This window comes from Triturus cristatus, chromosome 8 (genome assembly GCF_964204655.1).
Source record: "Triturus cristatus chromosome 8, aTriCri1.1, whole genome shotgun sequence".
Lineage (NCBI taxonomy): Eukaryota > Metazoa > Chordata > Amphibia > Caudata > Salamandridae > Triturus > Triturus cristatus.
Window position 1 is genome coordinate 1007703190 of NC_140591.1, and position 18399 is coordinate 1007721588.

Sequence of the window (18399 nt, forward strand, 5' to 3'; positions counted from 1 at the left end):
TATTAGGCTATACACCTCATATTTGGGTGGCCTGTATCCTCTGATGCGCTTCCGGGCCCACTGGTTCGGGAGGCGAACCTACTGAATCCACTCCAGTGGCCCTGGCAAAAGTCACACCCCAGGGTTCCACAGAAGGATCCAGATCAGCATCTGTCTTGCTATCTCAACCTTCTTTGGTTCCAGTCCCAAGTCCCATGCTTCCGGCTCCACTGGCACCCACCGACTGCGCCATCTCCATTTATATCCTGACTCTGACACAGAGACTGAGGAGTGTCGCCAAACGCTGACTTCAGCGCTGACTGGAGCCATGCCTTCCAGGCCAGAGCCTGAGCCCTATTCTTATGGGCTAGGTCTCGGGGAGGAATGGGAGGGGTCGCTGGACCCTGAAGAATACCAGCCTTATGGGACCTTGGACTGGTGTGAGGATCTGGGTGAAGGTTGCGGACTAGACACTTCTCCAGATGCTGGCATGCTTTCTCCCCCTACCATCGCTGTGGAGGAAGAAGTTTCCTTCTCAATGGTGGTGAGGAAGGCGGCCTAGGTCCTGGACCTCAGCTTTCCCTCAGTGGCAGCCAAGATGAATGACTTGGCAGAAGTGCTTTAGCCGGGAGTGTCCCCATCAGAACCACATTTCCCTTTTAATGAGACTCTTACTGATGTCCTGCTTGGGACTTGGTCGAAGCCCAGCACAGGGGCTCCTGTTAACAGGACAATTGTATGCTACCATAGCCCCGCACTTGGAGACACAAACTTTCTCACACAACACCCCACCTCTCACATAAATCCTGGTTCACTCCCAACCGCACCGCAAGATCGGCAAGAAAATGTTTTCTTCCACCAGCCTGCACTGCAGTCTGAGACCACTGTGTGCCTTTTGAGCTGCTTTTCCCATGTTGTGTGCGATACAGTTGTGCAGGTGCTGCTAACAGTCCAAGAGAAGTCCCAGGTTGTTTTCTCCCTGGCTGTTGCCGATAGGAGTAATGCAGCGTTGTTCACGATTTGATGTGGACTAGACATGACCGACTCACTGGGTAGAGCACTTTCATCGACGGTGGCTTTATGACACCACACCTGGATGAGGATGACTTGTTTTGTTGGGATGCCCAAGCTTTGCTTATAGACATGCCCTTTGATGGCTCCCCTCTCTTTGGAGATGAAGCAGATTCAGCGCTGGAACACTTTAAGGGCAGCAGGGCTGCAGCCAGGTCCTTGGATCTTTCCATGCCCCTTGCCACCCCGAAAACGCCTTTTGCGGCCACAAAAGGGGCTTTCAGCAGCTTCTGTGTCCACCAGCCACCGCGGTACACAAATTTCACAGCCTCTATGTGGCCGAGGGCACGGTATCTACCGGCCTCGTGAGAAGGGCAGTCAACGATTGGGTCAGACCTCCAAATCCCCCCCGAACCACCCCACCTGGCAGTCTCAGCCTCCAAACCCTCCTAATCTGCCCTTTTACCATCCATAAAAGCAAAAGGAACAAATGATGGACGGAATGCTGAACAATGGACACATTCACCCCAGTCACAAAAAATCTGAGTTTAATCCATCATTCTTTTGCTGACCACACCACACCAGTTATGACCCAGCCATATGCAAATCAGTCTTGACCCTGCTCCTCATCAGAACAGTCCAGCCCGAACTGCCAAGCCAGGTCCTAAATGGAACAGAAAGAAGCATCATGAGAACGGTTTTGGGGCATCACCCCGCATCAGCCAGGCTAGCTTGAATATAGTAGTGCAGTGAGCATGGGACCCACATCTGAACATACCCATCCCACTTTGGGCTACAAAAGCAAAAGGAACAAATGGTGGACTGAATTCTGAACAATGCACACATTCACCCCAGTCACAAAGATCTGGGTTTAATCCATTGTTCTTTTGCTCACCATGCCATCCCAGTTTGGACCCAGCCATATGCATGTCAGTCTTGACTATTCCCCTCATGGGAACAGTCCAGCCCGAACTTCCAAGTCAGGTTCTCCCTGGGCCGTAAACAAGCATCCTGGGTCCGGTTTTGGGGCATCAACCCTTATCAGCCAGGCTATCTTTAATCCAGTGGCACCGAAACTAGTCCCAAGAATGATGGATTTAACCAAGATCTTTTTGACTGGGGGTGGATGTTTGCATTGGTCAGCATTTCATCCGTCATTTGTTCCTTTTCCTTTTGTCGCCTTAAGTGGGAAGGGTATGCGCAGACGTGGGTACCGTGCTCACTACAACAATGGATTTAAGCTAGCCTGGCTGATGAGACGTGATGACCCAGAAGTTCGGTGTTCTGGAGTTTCTAAGGCTGCTCTTGCTCAGCTACGCTTTTTGTCTTAAGTGGAGCTCAGGCCTCCTATACACCTTTCTGCCGATACCACTCCAATCCAGATTTCTCAAGAAGATCAGGAATGACCAGGCCCAACTCATCCTCATGACTCTAGACTGGGCATGGAGAGTTGGGTATTCCGAGCTCTTGAGCTTGGCCGTCTATCCTCGGAGCAGGGGAGGGTCCTCCACCCAAACCTGTCAACTCTTCAGCTTCTTGTGTGGAGATTTAGTGGTAACAATTGACAGCTTTCGACCTTTCTCCTGTTCTGTGACATTTTTTTGGCAGCTATGCGTCCCTCTACCAAGATGGTATACAGCTGCTGTTGCAGACATTTTGTGGCTTGTAGTACAGAAAGACACATCGATTTCCCTTTCTGTCCCTCTTTCTCACGTTCTCCTTTTCATTCACTCTTTTTCTCAGAAGGGCTCTGCTTTGGGCACTATCAAAAGCTTCCTTACTGCTATCTTAGTTTGTCTGCGGTTGCCTGACTAGCCATCCCTCTTCGAATGCCCTATTGTAAATAGGTTTCTGAAAGGTTTACAACATTTGTAACCATCTTCTCTTTTTACTATGCCCCAGTTGGACCTCAATCTTGTCCTCAAGTTTCTTATGTGTGCTCCCTACCAGCCCCTTCACAATTGTACACTCAGGCTCCTTACCATCAAGACTGCCTTTCCTGTGGCTTTAACATCTGCCCAGAGGGTCAGTGAGCTTCAGGCGTTGTCATCCAGGCCTCCTTACCTGAACATCTACTCAGACAAACCAGTGTTTCATATAAGAGCTTCCTTTCTACCAAAGTGGCCACTGCCTTACATGTAGGCCTTTCCATCACTCTGTCCATTTTTTATGCTCTGCTTTATCCGTCAAAGGAATAGGAGCAACTTCACTGTCTGGGTGCAAAAAGAGCATTGCCTTTCTACCTTGACCGCACATGTGAGTTCCGTTTGGATGACTAACTCTTTGTAGGATATGTCGGAGTGAAGAAAAGAAGGGCTGTAGAGAAGAGGGCCATCTCACGATGAAGCATGCTCTGTTTCGAAATCTACGCATTGGCTAAGGTGCCACCGGCTGAGGGGGTGTGTGCTCATTCCACCAGAGCTAAAGCTGCAACTGTTGCATTAGCACACCGAGTTCCGGTCCTGGACATATGCCAGGCAAGAATGTGGGCTTTCTTGCACATGTTTTCCAAACACTACTGCCTAAACGTCACGTCCGTATGGACGGGCATTTTCCCAGTTTGGTCCTGCAGGACTTCCTTGTTTGAAATTGGTCTTCAGACCCACTTCTGGGGAGGTATTGCTTGGGTATCTATTCTAAGGTAAGGAATCTGTGGCTAGAAATCTCTATGAGATTAACACGTTACTTACCTTCAGTAATGCCTTTTCTGGTAGAGACGCTATCTAGCTGCAGATTGCTTACTGACCCACAAATCCTCCCTGGTCTGCAAACGGATTTCGAGGTACAGGGTTTTCTCCTTTCAGGGTCCTAGATTTCCACTCCAGTGGTCAGTGTGCCTTATAGCTCTTTGCTTCTGGTGGGGTAAGTTGTGAAAGATAACTGATGTCAGCATGCTGGGGTGGTACCTATAGGCACAGTGAACGTCACTTCCAGCACAGATGAAGTCCCGTGTAGCCGAACATCGCCACCTACTGGAGCACAGTGATACTGCTCAAGAAAAATTCATGGATCCAGTCTGACTCCTGGGGATAATTCTAAGGTAAGAGATCTGTGGCTAAATAGAATCTCTACCAGATAAGGTTTTACCGAAGGTATGTAACTTATTTTTCATGATGTATACAGGGTGGAGCCTAAATTACGCTGCTCCACCATCCTTTTACTCCCATCGGTATTTGTGTGACTGAACACTGAAAAAACCTTCATGCATCCCCTTTGATGTTGCCTATAATGCATTTTTGTTCAGAGAGCATACCAAATAAATACATAAATAAAAAAATAAAAAGCATAGGCAAATCCAATATGTCTTACAAGAGCTATAGACTTTGCCAATGTGTTTGAGCTATGTTGTACACCTACGTGGCTGTTGTTCAGCATGGCAAAACTTTAGTGGTGTAGAGGAGAATGTATTGGAATATCGGATAGTGAAGTATTGTGGAGTGACTTAGAGTGGAGAGGTGTAGAGTGGAGGGTAGTGGTGTGGCATAGAGTGCTAGGGAGTCTTGTGCTGTGGTGGGGAGTGTTGTGGAATATTGTGGTGTAGATTAGGGTGGTGTAGAGTGGCATAGAGTGAATTAGAGTGGAGAAGAGTAGAGTGGAAAAGAGTAGAGTGGAATAGAGTGGAGTGACGTAGAGTAGAGCAAAGTGTCGTAGAGTGGAGTAAAGTGTCATAGAGTGGAGTAAAGAGTTGTAAAGTGGAGTAAAGAGTTGCAGGGGCAGTAGCGTAGAGTGGATTGAAGTGTCATACAGTGGAGTGGCATTGCATGGAGCGTCATAGAGTGGGGTAAAGTGGTGTAGAGTGGCCTAAAGTAGAATACCATAGAGTGGCCTAGAGTGGAGTGTCGTGGAGTGGTGGAGAGTGGAGTATGCATGGTGTGGTAATGAGCTGCGTTACAGGCAACGCATTTTCAATTGAATTTACATTAGCACAGGCATGCAGTTTTACTATACAACGCACAAATGATAACTGGCCCAATTACGATGCGAGTCAGAAAGCCTCCGACAACGGAGGCTTTCCGAGTCTCATTGCGGTTTCAGTTTTGACCGCTGCATTATGATGCAAGCTGTCGAAAGTGAAACTGGCTGTTCATTCTGGCTGGATTCCAACAGGCTCAAAGAGCCTGACGGCCAGTTGAGGGCCTGCCCGTAAACCCTATGGACGGCGTTTCCGCCGTAGGGATTACGATGTCGGTGTCCGTCGGGCTTTCCCACATGGAAAACCTCTCGGAAAGCGACATTGGGGGCCCATAGCAGGGCCCCCTTCGCCCTGCAGCCTCCGGTTGTTGGACGAGGGGACACCTATGGTTCCCCCCTGTTAATCCCTGCACTGTGTGGCAGGCACCCGCAAGCATCCTGAGGTGCCTGCCTTGCAGTGCAGAGATTAACAGAATCTTCCATTTGCCTATAGGAGCTTGTGCTACAGCTCGTTTATGCCTGCAGCACAAGCTCCCATAGACAAATGGGAGTATGCGACTGCACCATGTACAGTCGCATTGTAATCGCTGTGAAGGGACCGCCGACCAGAGGTCGGTCGGTCCCGAGACGTCAACCGCCCGACATCGTGATTAGGCCCAACGCGTGTTAATGGCATCACCTAGTGTATTGATTTGTTTTGATTATAATAAAATATTTGATTCCAGCTCACTTAAGATTTACAAAAAAATGTGCTTCAATTTGTGCTTTCCCAATTCAGATCTATTCTGATATATTTGCTCAGTTTATTGACAGGCATTTTAATTTTGTTGTGTGCTAGAAAAAGGCCTTTCCTTTCACGCCCCCAGAAGATAAACCTTCTCACTTTGAAGTCAGAGAAATTAAATAAACACCAAGCTCCCTCAGAAGACATCTGACTTTAAATGCATGGAAATGTGACAAGATAAGAGCAAACTTTACAGGCCTGTTTACAGAAAGCGAGCACTCGTGGACAATTACAGTAAACAGGCCATGCTTCATGGTTGGGACAGCCTAAAACAAATAAAACCAGCAAATATAAAGCAAGCATAAGTGAGTAAAAAATCACAAAGGAAGTGGTAAGCAATGGGCTGAATGCATTCTTAGGTCAGCTTTCAGAATGTCACCAAAAAGTCTTTATCAACCATACTATTGTGCTGTCATGTAGGATTTGACCTATAAAGGAGGAAGACCTCTGGTAAAGCTAGCACTCTTTGTACTGTTGTTTGGAAAATCATTGGTCATTTTGTATGAGGGCTTGCTAGTGTTTAAATATTAAATTGTTTTAACAACTGCATCTTGCCAAGAAACATCAACTTGCAGTCTTACTATCATATGTATATGATTTTGAATTTAATGCAAATGGATATCACAATTTGGAACAGGACTTTAATTGAAGGCATGTGTTAAGAGAATGTTTTTGAATTCTATCTTTACCCCCCTTGTAGTGCTTTTATTTCTGAAATGGAGACCTCAAAAGGAACGACGAATGGAACAAGTGGACGAAACAGCTATAACAACCCTCTGATTAGCAGTAAGTTTTGTGCATTCAGAACTCCTGCAAGAAAATCATGATTTTCAAATTTGTGTTATGACCAAAAACTTGCTCGATGTTTTTCTCCCTTACACTACCGAAAAAGTTAATCTGTCAGAGAGCGTTTTTTCTTTGAGATATATACAAGTACAAATTGCGAACATTAAACTAAAGTAGTGTAACGTTTTTCCCTTATAAACGAGCTATGTAGTGGTATTAGAGGCATGCAGAGCAGCTAATTTCCTGTGCTTTGGGGATAAGAAGCAGGAAGGCCCAGTCACATTTTACTAGTCTTTTTTAGAAATATTGCTAAAATCAAGGGTAGGGTTTTTTGGGAAATCACATTTGTTCCATGTGTATCTAGTTTTGCCTCTTCACATTTAACTCCTAGAACAAAAGTTGTTTTGTTTGTCTCTAATCTGAAAGCTGCGTTGGGATCTGGCTTTGTTAGTCCAGCAGTTTCAAAATATTTATTCCAGGACTTTCTGATTATTGTATGAAGTCTGATGATCTCAAAGTGCTCGACTGATGTGAAAGGATGTAATAGATACACGTGGACGTACTAGAATCCGCAGGGGAGCAAACACGCGTATAGCAACAAAGAAAAGTATGGTTTTGGTGTTAGTTAAACGATTGCCGTGACCACACCTCGGTACTGTATACTTTTCTGGATGGCACATGTGAAGACAGAGACAAAGTAGGAATCTTCCTCAAAAGAGGTACTTAAGTGGTAATCCCAATGATAAATACTGCGTGGGATACTTAGACCACGATCTGTATGTGGGGTGCCATGATACAATACAAGCACTCACACACAATGTGACTATATTATTGTTGAAGAGAAGAGTTTCAAGCAGAATGCCTGTTTCAGGACTACGTCTCATGACATATTGTTATAAGCCTGAATGGAGCAGACTCCTAAATAATGGAGTACATGTATAAAAGGGAAGGTTAGTTGCTCCATAAAGTATTGTCTCAGTAGATGAGGTGGAATTGAAAAAAAAACACTAATGGCGTTACGCTCACAATGCAAGGTTGCTGCCTACAGAATTGAGGTTTCCTTCGCTTTCACCTATATTCAGACTTGGAGAATCTGGGGAAGGGCGAAAAAAAAAACGAAAAAAGCACCACGTCCACTTCCTATTTCCCATTCACTGTCATTGATGGCATCAAAGGTGGTGGCCTTTTAAGTGCGGCCCATCGTCAGATCTCATTTCTCTCCGTTTTTTCCTGTGCAGTACAGCCACGTGCAGCATGTTGATGAACAATGCTCAAATAATCTTCATACTCATGGTGAAAATACTAAGCACTTCTGCACATAGCTTTTTTGGGGGTTTCTCTTTGACCATCAAAAGCAATTGCCAAGCTGTATGCCGTGGCTAAGAGTGATGACCAGCAATCTTTTTTGCCAAAAGGGCTCCTGCCAGTCCACTAGAAGTACTTTCAGAGAACCTTTCATGGCAGACAGCCAGGTGACTATGCATTGGATGAGCTAGCGACTTATGAGCGTCTGTGGAGTAATGTTTAGTGTATTCCCTTGTTGAGGGGTTTGATTTGGAATGGTTATTGGTGGTTGGACTGTGAAAGTCCCCATGACATATTGGACTAATTGTCTGTAAATGTTTATTAACTCTTGTAGTTGAGTAAGTAATTCTTCGTCTGACATTTCTTCGATATCAGGCTGAGGTGTGTAGCCGGCTAAAATCCGCCATGTTGCTCCTGGTCTACTTAGAGGACCGAGAATGGTAATGGTTTTGTGATGTTTTAGGGCGCCTTTAAACCAGAGATTATGCTCCTGGTATGTGAGTGGAATTTCAATATCCTCAAAAGGAATATATTCCTCAGGAGGTTCATCTTCTTTAAAGAAGTGAAATACTTTTGTTACTGGATTCGATTCTGGGAATACAATCCATGAATAGAATACCTCTGTCTGAAAAGATTTGTGTGCCTCTATCACGAAAACTGCTCTTCCACCTCTTGGTGTTAGGCCATGTTTTATAAGTTTTAGAGTGATGGCTCTCCTTAAGTTTGGAGGGATGTTTATAACACCCTCATCGGTTTCATTTAAACATATAAAATTAAAAGCTGCTTTGACTGGATCAGTCTCAGCATTATCCCGGTTCTGGGACATTGTTTTTGAGAGAATGTATAACAAGTTTCAAGGAAACAAAGATAAGGTGCACAACATTTTGGAACACTGTATCCTTTAACTTTGAACAAACCAAATAGCTAATATATAGGATTTTTGTCCTAGTCAGCTGTTGCGGATACTTAACCATACCCACTCCAGATGTCTTATGGAGTATGTGAGTAGGGGTCTCTGAGAAAAGCACGACTGAGTTACTCAGTATCTAGCGTTAAATTAGTGCCTTACCAAACGTTTGGGCGCCATGTAGTGTAGTTCCTATTTCCCTAATAGGCTCTGCGCATTGGAATAATATACCCTATAGATTTGGCATAGAACTGAGGTCGGTATGCCCCTATCAAGTATATTAAACTTAATTAATTAGTACCAGCTAACTCAGAGGCCACTAGAAACTCATTGAAAACAAGAAGGGAGTAGTTTCTGGCAACCGCATAAACATGACAACTTTGTTTTCCTTTAAAATCGGAACACGTCTCAGAATCGTGGAAACAACAGATAACAGTTTCACTCAGCTAATCGTGCATGCTTAGTTTCTTCAGAGTTACACAGTAAGAATAGACAGGCGTTTCAATAAAAGGATTTATTGAACAGCCTTGTTTCTCATGTAAGAGATATGAGCTGTTATAATCACAAGACAGTATGCAAGATATATTATGTACAGCGTAAGCAGTAGAAAGAAATAATACGGTGCTAGCATTATCTTTTAGCTATGACACATATATTCATATACATAAATAACATAGGCTAAAAATGCGAGTACTCATGAGATGCTTCTCTAACTAGTTCTACCCCAGTGTACCTAACCTAAGTGTAGTACTATGTAAGAAGTAGGTGCTGTGTTCTATAGGATGTTTTTCTATAGTTCAGTATAGTATGGTATGCTGTAGTCTAGTATGCCAAGTCTGGTATGCCAAGAGCCCCTCTAGGTTCTAGTCAGCTCCATACCTTGAGAAAGAGAGAGGTGGGAATCTCTTTCCGGGTATCGAACTCTAACACCCTTTGAAGGTAGTCAGAACACTGGAAGCCGGATTCTCTGCGAGCAGGGATGACAGCGTCTCTTGTCAGTGCGTCAGGCCGGGACATGGACTCCTCTAAAGTTGAGGTCTCCTACGTACTTGCCGTGGCAAGGGAAGGTATATTTATACCTGGAAGGTGCTCAGGAATGTTTGCATTGACGTAAAGTCGGCAGAGGGGAAGACGTCATGAATGAACCCTTAAGGAATAGCGGTTCATGCATAATAAATGAGTTCTTGGAGAAATCAATAATCCTATGCTAGGGGACACTCCCAAGAGCTTATGGGTCTGGTTTCTAAGAACTCGTTGTGATGTTGGGGTGGACGGATGTAGGTGACCATGCCTGTATTTGGATAGCATGGCTAACGCCTAAATAAAGACTGGGACCTTATGCCTATATAAGGGCAAAGCAAATTGTGCCTATTTAAGGACATGATTCAGGAAAACCTATATATGGACACCTAAAGCGGAATACAACAATCTTAACTAGGGTGTTTAACATAGCAACTATAGATAAAATCCCAAAGTCATGGAGAGAATCAACTATCATACCAATATTTAACGAGCATTGGCATAGCCAATAGGTCTCGCTTTTGGGACCTTATAAGTATTTAGTTATGCAGCACAATGTCCTTGGTACAACAACATCAACTGTTGCATGGCGAAACACTTATAAGGTCCCAAAGGCGAGACCTATCGGCTATGCCAATGCTTGATTTCAATTGAATCAGCCACTGCAGCCTCCTGGCGAGTTTCAGTCTGAAAAGACTGGGTCACAGGTATCAGCAATTGCGCACTTACCTTACATTAAATACTAATAACAAGATTCGATTTTGGTAGACGTGTACTCTGTCAAAATTGTGACGGGATATCTTTTCCACCTAATTACAAGTGCACTAGGATAACTGCACTCGTAATAAGGTGGACCGCATATTCTTTGCTTTTGTGACAGATTAACCGTCTTTCAAACTCTAAATCAGACCGAAACATCTTTGCACATTTTTGTGAGTATATTATACTGTGTCACATAATTTTAACATAATGACTTTTATGTTCAAAGTGCTTTCTGTCACAGAATGGAACTTCGCAGCACTATGAAAACACGTCACTATTCTCTACTGCACCAACCAGAATTAAATGAACAGTAACATTTTCAACAACTCAAACAGCATTGATTCTGACATGCATTTATTTTTCATTTATGGTCTCTGGGTTATATTTTATGTGCGGTTACACAAAAGGTGAAAATAGTTTCGTCCCTGCTCCCACTGCACTCAGGATTGCAGTTCACGTATTTTTTTCTAAAGCACTTCCATGTCTGGGTGAACTGCAAAATACGTTGGAAGAGGCGATCACCGAGGCCCCATCTCCAGGGGAAATAGGTACACAACAGCTAACAAGTGTGTGTCCTGAATGTGGCATCAGGCCGGCTAGGGCACTCGACGGGGGTGTGGGCGAGAGTGTGTAGCTTTTAAAATGTTGTCAAACATATAAGAAAGTACTTACGTGATTTCGTCCCTGATGTAGGTTTCATTTTTTCTGTTGTAGTATCTCACCATTACACAGTTGCGTAAACCATACTGGCATTTTGATTCCTTCTTAAAAGACACAAAGCTTTCTTTAAAGTCGTCATAGTCACGGAAACAGTTGCCAACTTCCATAACAAAACGCATTCAATGTTCCATGTACCACCACCTCATGGGGGCCAAGGCACAGAGAGCGTAAGGTGAGTTAGCATAGCAACACTCAGGGACGACCATTCAGCCCGCTACTTTCGGACATCCGCAAAGCCCTGCCCAGCGTCTGTAATCTTTCTCTCTTATTGGACACCATTGGGCCTTAATATCAATACTTCCGGGTCGTATAACAGCCCAACCCGACGGTTGAACATATTTTATTTTTCATTGGCACTCTGTGGACTTGTAATGTGTAAGAAAATATAGGATTGGCAGATTTCTGCTACCTCAACCAATCAAAGGGCACTATATTGAGCTTAATAGTACTCATTGGCTATTGAAGTCTGCACGTGTCGCTAAGGTTTTAATACATACCTCAGCAGTCCTCTTCCCTCAGGTAGTGGGTGTATACAGTTTGATTTGGAGTCAACACTCTCTAGGAGACTGAGTAACGCAAGCGATATTAAAACAGGTAATAACATCTGATCGTGGCCGGCATACCCTCCTCATAGCAATTCTAATAAGTGGGGGGGGGGGGTCATGCAGACAGCAGCCAAGAGAAAGGCTGTTCCTCTGTGTGAACATGGGGGGAGGTGTTTGTTATGGGTTTCCCGCTGCGGCTTCTCGAATGGCTGAGTGGGCAGCTCACAGTTTACAGCCGGCCAATCACTGCTAAGGAAGGTGTTTTTTAGGTGTTTCCCACGGCAGCTTCTCGAATGGCTGAGTGGGTAGTTCAGAGCTTACAGCCCGCCAATCACTGCTGTCGGCAGTGCTACTAAATTATGCAGGGCTCTGGGCATCTGTGGTGGCCTTTTGAGAGTATGGCGACTCTGGATAGCGGGGTTGAGCACGCTTAAAAATTACAAGGGAGCTGAGTAAGACTACAGTAACTGCATGCGTTATTAAAATATAACATGATCGCGATGACGCACACTAGGGATCCGCACGCAGCAGCGGGGGGAGGGGTGTGGTGCTGAAGGCTGGCGCAGGATGGCTGGGCGAGAAGGGAGGGGGGAATGCGGGGAGCAACTGTGCGCGTGCACGCCATCGTGCACTGTAGCTTGTCGCCCGCACAAAAAGGTGGGTAGCACTTTCTAAACCCACCTACTAAATGTCTCGCCAGACCATCGTATGCGCTGGGTCAGGTGAGACCTAAAAAGGGGGATAAAGAGGATCCCAAAAACTATCAACCGATCTCACTCCTTGATACATCTATGAAAGTGATGAGTAGGGTATTGTTGATAAGATTAGAGGAATGGGCAACCGAATACTAAATTTTAACACTGGTGCAGTATGGGTTCAGAAAGCGAATTGGGACCATTGAGCAATGTACAAATTTAGCGCTGCTTATCAGCAAATACACCAGGGCAAAGGCAGGTTCCTTATACCTTTGCTTTGTCGATTTAAGCAGTACTTTTGACTTGGTGGACCATAATTTGCTCTGGACAACCCTAATTTCAATGGGAGTACCTAGGGCGATTGTAGGGTTTCTTTCCCGGCTGTACAATAATTTATTTAGTCAGGTCCGTTTTGGCCTCCAAGGAGAATGTACACCCAAATTTAGAGTGGGGTGGGAAATAAGACAAGGCTGTGTTCTTGCACCAACTTTATTTTCTCTATTCATTAATGGAATAGATAAACACCTACAGACAATGCAGGCAGATGCCCCTATGGTGGCAGGTCGTTTGATGCCTGTCTTATTATATGCGAACGATGCCCTATTTTTAGAAAGAACCGCGATAGGCTTACAGAGACTGATGAACGCATTCTCTACCTATATGTTACAGAAGAAAATGGTTATAAATAAGTCCAAAACATACACCATGATCTGTGGGCCTAAACCGCTCAAAACTTTTTTTATTGAAAAAAGCGCTATCCAGACTGTCACTTCCTTTTGCTATTTAGGTATTCTTTTTATGGATAACGGCTCTTGGTCTCCAAATGTTACTAATATTAGTGCCAAAATGAACAGGGCAACCCAGGGAATTTTAAAATTGTCTTCCAAACTAGGGAACCGGACGATTTATGAGATGGTAGGTTTGTATAAAGCCAAATGTGCAAGTACAGCCCTTAATGGGGCAGGGCTATGGGGTTACACAAATAATATCGCCTTGCAAATACAAGAAAACCCCTTCCTGAAACGCTTGCTTTATTTACCACCATCTGCTTCAAACACCATCGCACATTATGAGACGGGTCTTCAGTTTATTGATGACCTACTATTGGTTCAATATTAGTATTCTGGGACACAGTATGGAAAAGGGAAGAAACTGCTTTTACAAAAGAAATTATTATAGATTGTCTTAAATCGCATGCTGCACTTAAAATACCATGGTTGTCATATATTAATTCCACTCTGGAAAACGTGTATAAGGTAACAATATGGCCAGAAATTTCTAAAACACTGATGTACACAAAGAAAGAGATTAAAAAAAAAAATTCTAGAGCATAGGCTGGACCTGAGATCTAAGGCGGAAAAGGACAAATCTATTGTTGTACAGTATATATCAAATAGCATAGAGGCAAGCACAAAAAATGATCTGTCATATGTGACCTACGCCCATCATTTGTTTGTGCTAATTAGATTAAGATGTGGCATTGCTCATTATCGTGTAGCTTTCCCTTCTATGCGGATTCATCCGCCTGAAGATGTCATGTCCATGTGACAACAGAGAGTAAGCAGAGTACAATGCATTTTTTGCTATTTTGTAATTTTTATAAGAATTTTAGATGTTTTTATCTGAAGCCTCTTTTTTCACCCATCATATCAGGTCACATAAAGAAGCGTTGAAATTCTTGGTGACATTGGGTGATCCCTTGACTTGATACTGTGTTGCCATGTTTATCCTGAAAGCTATTAAAATGAGAAAAACTATGAGTATCTAGCAGAAAGGAAATTACATGATCCATGGAATTTTAGAATATTAGTATTAGATTTTTCATGTGTAATTTTTCAGGCTTGATTTTTTGGTGATGTACTAATATGAACTTGGATGTACGGTTTAATATAAGAAATGAAATGATTTTATCAATTTGATTGTACCCATATACAAAACAAGTTTTTTCTTTGTATGATGTACTTTTACGACTATCTTTTGATTGACGAATAAAGATCAAACAAACAAAAAGGAATGGGGCATTCTAAAGATCAGATTGATGTCAATGGGCTATGTACAGAGGCTTTGAAATCACCTGCACTAGGATATCCAAAATAATGCCTATAAAACTGCCTCCCTAGCCAAAGCAACCGAAACTACTGGTGAAAATAGTCAGCATATGATTTAATATCGCTCGCTTGAGAAGAACTGACCTCAAGTACATGCTACTCTGCACTGAGACCCTGGTTACAAGTTCAGGGCTAAATTCCGATCTCTGTACAAACTGGAGTTTGAGTTTTGCGTTGCCATATCCCAGTGATTTTATCCTGACAGGTGTGTGACAGATCGAACCTACCAAAATTAGTCTGGAATAAAGCCTAGGTAAAAAAGACAAAATCTGGAGAATTTTGTGGTTTAAGCACTGATTCTTTCTTTAGCCCCATTTACAACTACAGAAACTTGGTTTATGAGGTATTTACCATCCAATAAACACCTTACCCCAGTGTGATGGTGTTTGTCAGGTGTGGTAAATACCTTGCCCCAATCCAGTCCACTTAGAATCATCAGGGTCTGTGTCTTGAATCCTATTACTTGTTCAATTACAACACTTAAACTCCAAACCCTCTCATCTCCTTTCCTCCCGTTAAAGCTCAGGCTTTTTTCGCTTGTCATTCCTTAAAGGCTGCCTTAAAAATAGTCTGTCCATTAGTACAGTTTGCATGGCCCAGATGTCACCCCTCACACAGCTTCTGCTAACACATGTCCTGTGTAAACTCAGCTGTATATATACACATATATATATATATATATATATATATATATATATATATATATATATATATATATATATATATATATATATATATATATATATATATATATATATATATATATATATTTACCTACTGGCTATCGCCAATAGGTAGTTATAGTTAGGACCTATTTTCCATAGGAAATCCGCAACATTCTATTTGGAATACCGTTGGTGCCGATTGACGAATCCTCGCAAAATTTTCCAAACGTTTGGCCAGCTCCGGTCCGCTACTATCCTGAAAATTTCACGGTGATTCTTCAAGCGGCGGCCGAGAAAAAAGGGGGGTCCCTAAACACGTTTTCCCCATGCATTTTCCCATAGGATCTGTTGACGCAGCTACAGCCCGAACTGCTGAACGGAATTACACCAAATTTGGCAAAGAGGTAGTCCTCAGTTCAGACTTGTGCCTTTTGCTTAAATGGTGTAGTTCCTGAGAAAATCAAAAGTAAAATCACATATATATCTGGGCGGAGCCTAACCACACATCTCATCGTGAGATCTGATTGGCTGTCAGCACTTCATCCAAGAAGTGTTGGCAGCCATCTTGGGACCAATATACATGATAGCACCTCATTAAAAAGCATTGCAGTTAATAGAAGGTTTTAAGACTTTAGTTACATTATAAATCATTTGTTGATGGTACCATACTCATTTTAGGAATTGTGGTGTGTTCTAAGGTGATTTTACCATGTGAAAAAGCCTTCTGCTGTGATATCATGAATCATGTTTGAGAGAAAACTATTTTCTCATGCTTTTCCCACAGAGGTTTGGAAGATGATCTATAAGCTAAACTGAGAGCATATTTTCTCTAAATTTACATTATCTTTCTCAGTCATGTGAGAATGAAGTCTGACATTCTCAGTAAAACATGTACATCCAACAAGGGCAGAGACTGTCAGTTGATTCCTTTGTGTTCTACTGCAGCTTCCCAGAGTGTTCCAAAGAACAACTAGAGCGCTAACAGTCCTACTTATGACAAACGTATGGCACACCTGAAGCCATCTTGATTGGAATAAAGTGGTAACTCTTAAAACATTTAATTTAAAAAGGAACAAAATGAGGGGGTTCATTTTGCCATAGAAAGTATGATTAGTGCTGCAGAAAGAAAAATGAGGGCACATTTTGAGTGACTTCTCAAATCCTCTTCTATTTCATTAAAAAATTCTGACATGCATACTGAAACATGCACTTTCAATACCAGCAGCAGACTTCCCTGGTGAGCAGTAGCTTTACTACAGTGATCTAATAAGCAACTAGAGTGCTAACATTCTGAATTTATGGCAAATGTGTGACATATGAATGCCTTCTTGATGGAACCAAAGTAAAAAACTGAAAGTATTTCCTACTGAGGAGACTGTAGTAAATGAGGAAACTAGGAAACTTCATAACAAATAAGTCTCCCAAAATGGCCACCAGAGACAAAAGAGCCAAAATGTAGCCCAAATATCACCCAGATGTAGCCCAAGTATAGCCCAATGACAGAATGTCCCAGAGTGTTCTGACGAACAACTAGAGCGCTAACAGTTTTACTTATGACAAAAGTATGGCACACCTGAAGCCATCTTGATTGGAATAAAGTGGTAACACTTAAAACATTTAATTTACAAAGGAACAAAATGAGGGGGTTCATTTTGCCATAGAAATTATGATTAGTGCTGCAAAAAGAAATATTGGGGCACATTTTGAGTGACTTCTCAAATCCTCTTCTATTTCATAAAAAAATTCTGACATGCAGACTGAAACATGCACTTTGAATATCAGCAGCAGACTTAGCTGGTGAGCAGTAGCTTTACTACAGTAATCTAATGAGCAACTAGAGTGCTAACATTCCGAATTTATGGCAAATGTGTGACACATCTGAATGCCTTCTTGATGGAACCAAAGTAAAAAACTGAAAGTATTTCCTACTGAGGAGACTGTAGTAAATGAGGAAACTAGGAAACTTCATAACAAATAAGTCTCCCAAAATGGCCACCAGAGACAAAAGAGCCAAAATGTAGCCCAAATATCACCCAGATGTAGCCCAAGTATAGCCCAATGACAGAATGTCCCAGAGTGTTCTGACGAACAACTAGAGCGCTAACAGTTTTACTTATGACAAAAGTATGGCACACCTGAAGCCATCTTGATTGGAATAAAGTGGTAACACTTAAAACATTTAATTTACAAAGGAACAAAATGAGGGGGTTCATTTTGCCATAGAAATTATGATTAGTGCTGCAAAAAGAAATATTGGGGCACATTTTGAGTGACTTCTCAAATCCTCTTCTATTTCATAAAAAAATTCTGACATGCAGACTGAAACATGCACTTTGAATATCAGCAGCAGACTTCGCTGGTGAGCAGTAGCTTTACTACAGTAATCTAATGAGCAACTAGAGTGCTAACATTCCGAATTTATGGCAAATGTGTGACACATCTGAATGCCTTCTTGATGGAACCAATGCCTTCTTGATGGAACCAAAGTAAAAAACTGAAAGTATTTCCTACTGAGGAGACTGCAGTAAATGAGGAAATTAGGAAACTTCATAACAAATAAATCTCCCAAGATGGCCACCAGAGACAAAAGAGCCCAAATGTAGCCCAAATATCACTCAGATGTTGCCCAAGTATAGTCCAATGAAAGAATGTCCCAGAGTGTTCTAACGAACAAATAGAGCGCTAACAGTCTTACTTATGACAAAAGTATGGCACACCTGAAGCCATCTTGATTGGAATAAAGTGGTAACACTTAAACCATTTAATTTACAAAGGAACAAAATGAGGGGTTCATTTTGCCGTAGAAATTATGATTAGTGGCGAAGAAAGAAAAATTAGGGCACATTTTGAGTGACTTCTCAAATCCTCTTCTATTTCATAAAAATATTCTGACATGCAGACTAAAACATGCACTTTGAATACCAGCAGCAGACTTCCGTGGTGAGCAGTAGCTTTACTACAGTGATCTAATGAGCAACTAGAGTGCTAACATTCAGAATTTATGGCAAATGTTTGACACATCTGAATGCCTTCTTGATGGAACCAAAGTAAAAAACTGAAAGTATTTCTTACTGAGGAGAGTGCAGTAAATGAAGAAATTAGGAAACTTCATAACAAATAAATCTCCCAAGATGGCCACCAGAGACAAAAGAGCCAAAATGTAGCCCAAATATCACCCAGATGTAGCCCACATGTAGCCC

General features: G+C 42.6%; 1 protein-coding gene across 1 annotated transcript in view; it reads left to right on the forward strand.

Moving 5' to 3' along the window:
- Positions 1-18399, forward strand: part of CFAP47 (cilia and flagella associated protein 47) — a 2697962-nt gene that overhangs the window by 1024458 nt on the left and 1655105 nt on the right. Inside the window, exon 41 of the mRNA XM_085622577.1 lies at positions 6387-6472. Coding sequence (XP_085478703.1) covers positions 6387-6472 — 86 coding nt within the window. The remainder of the gene's footprint in view (positions 1-6386; positions 6473-18399) is intronic.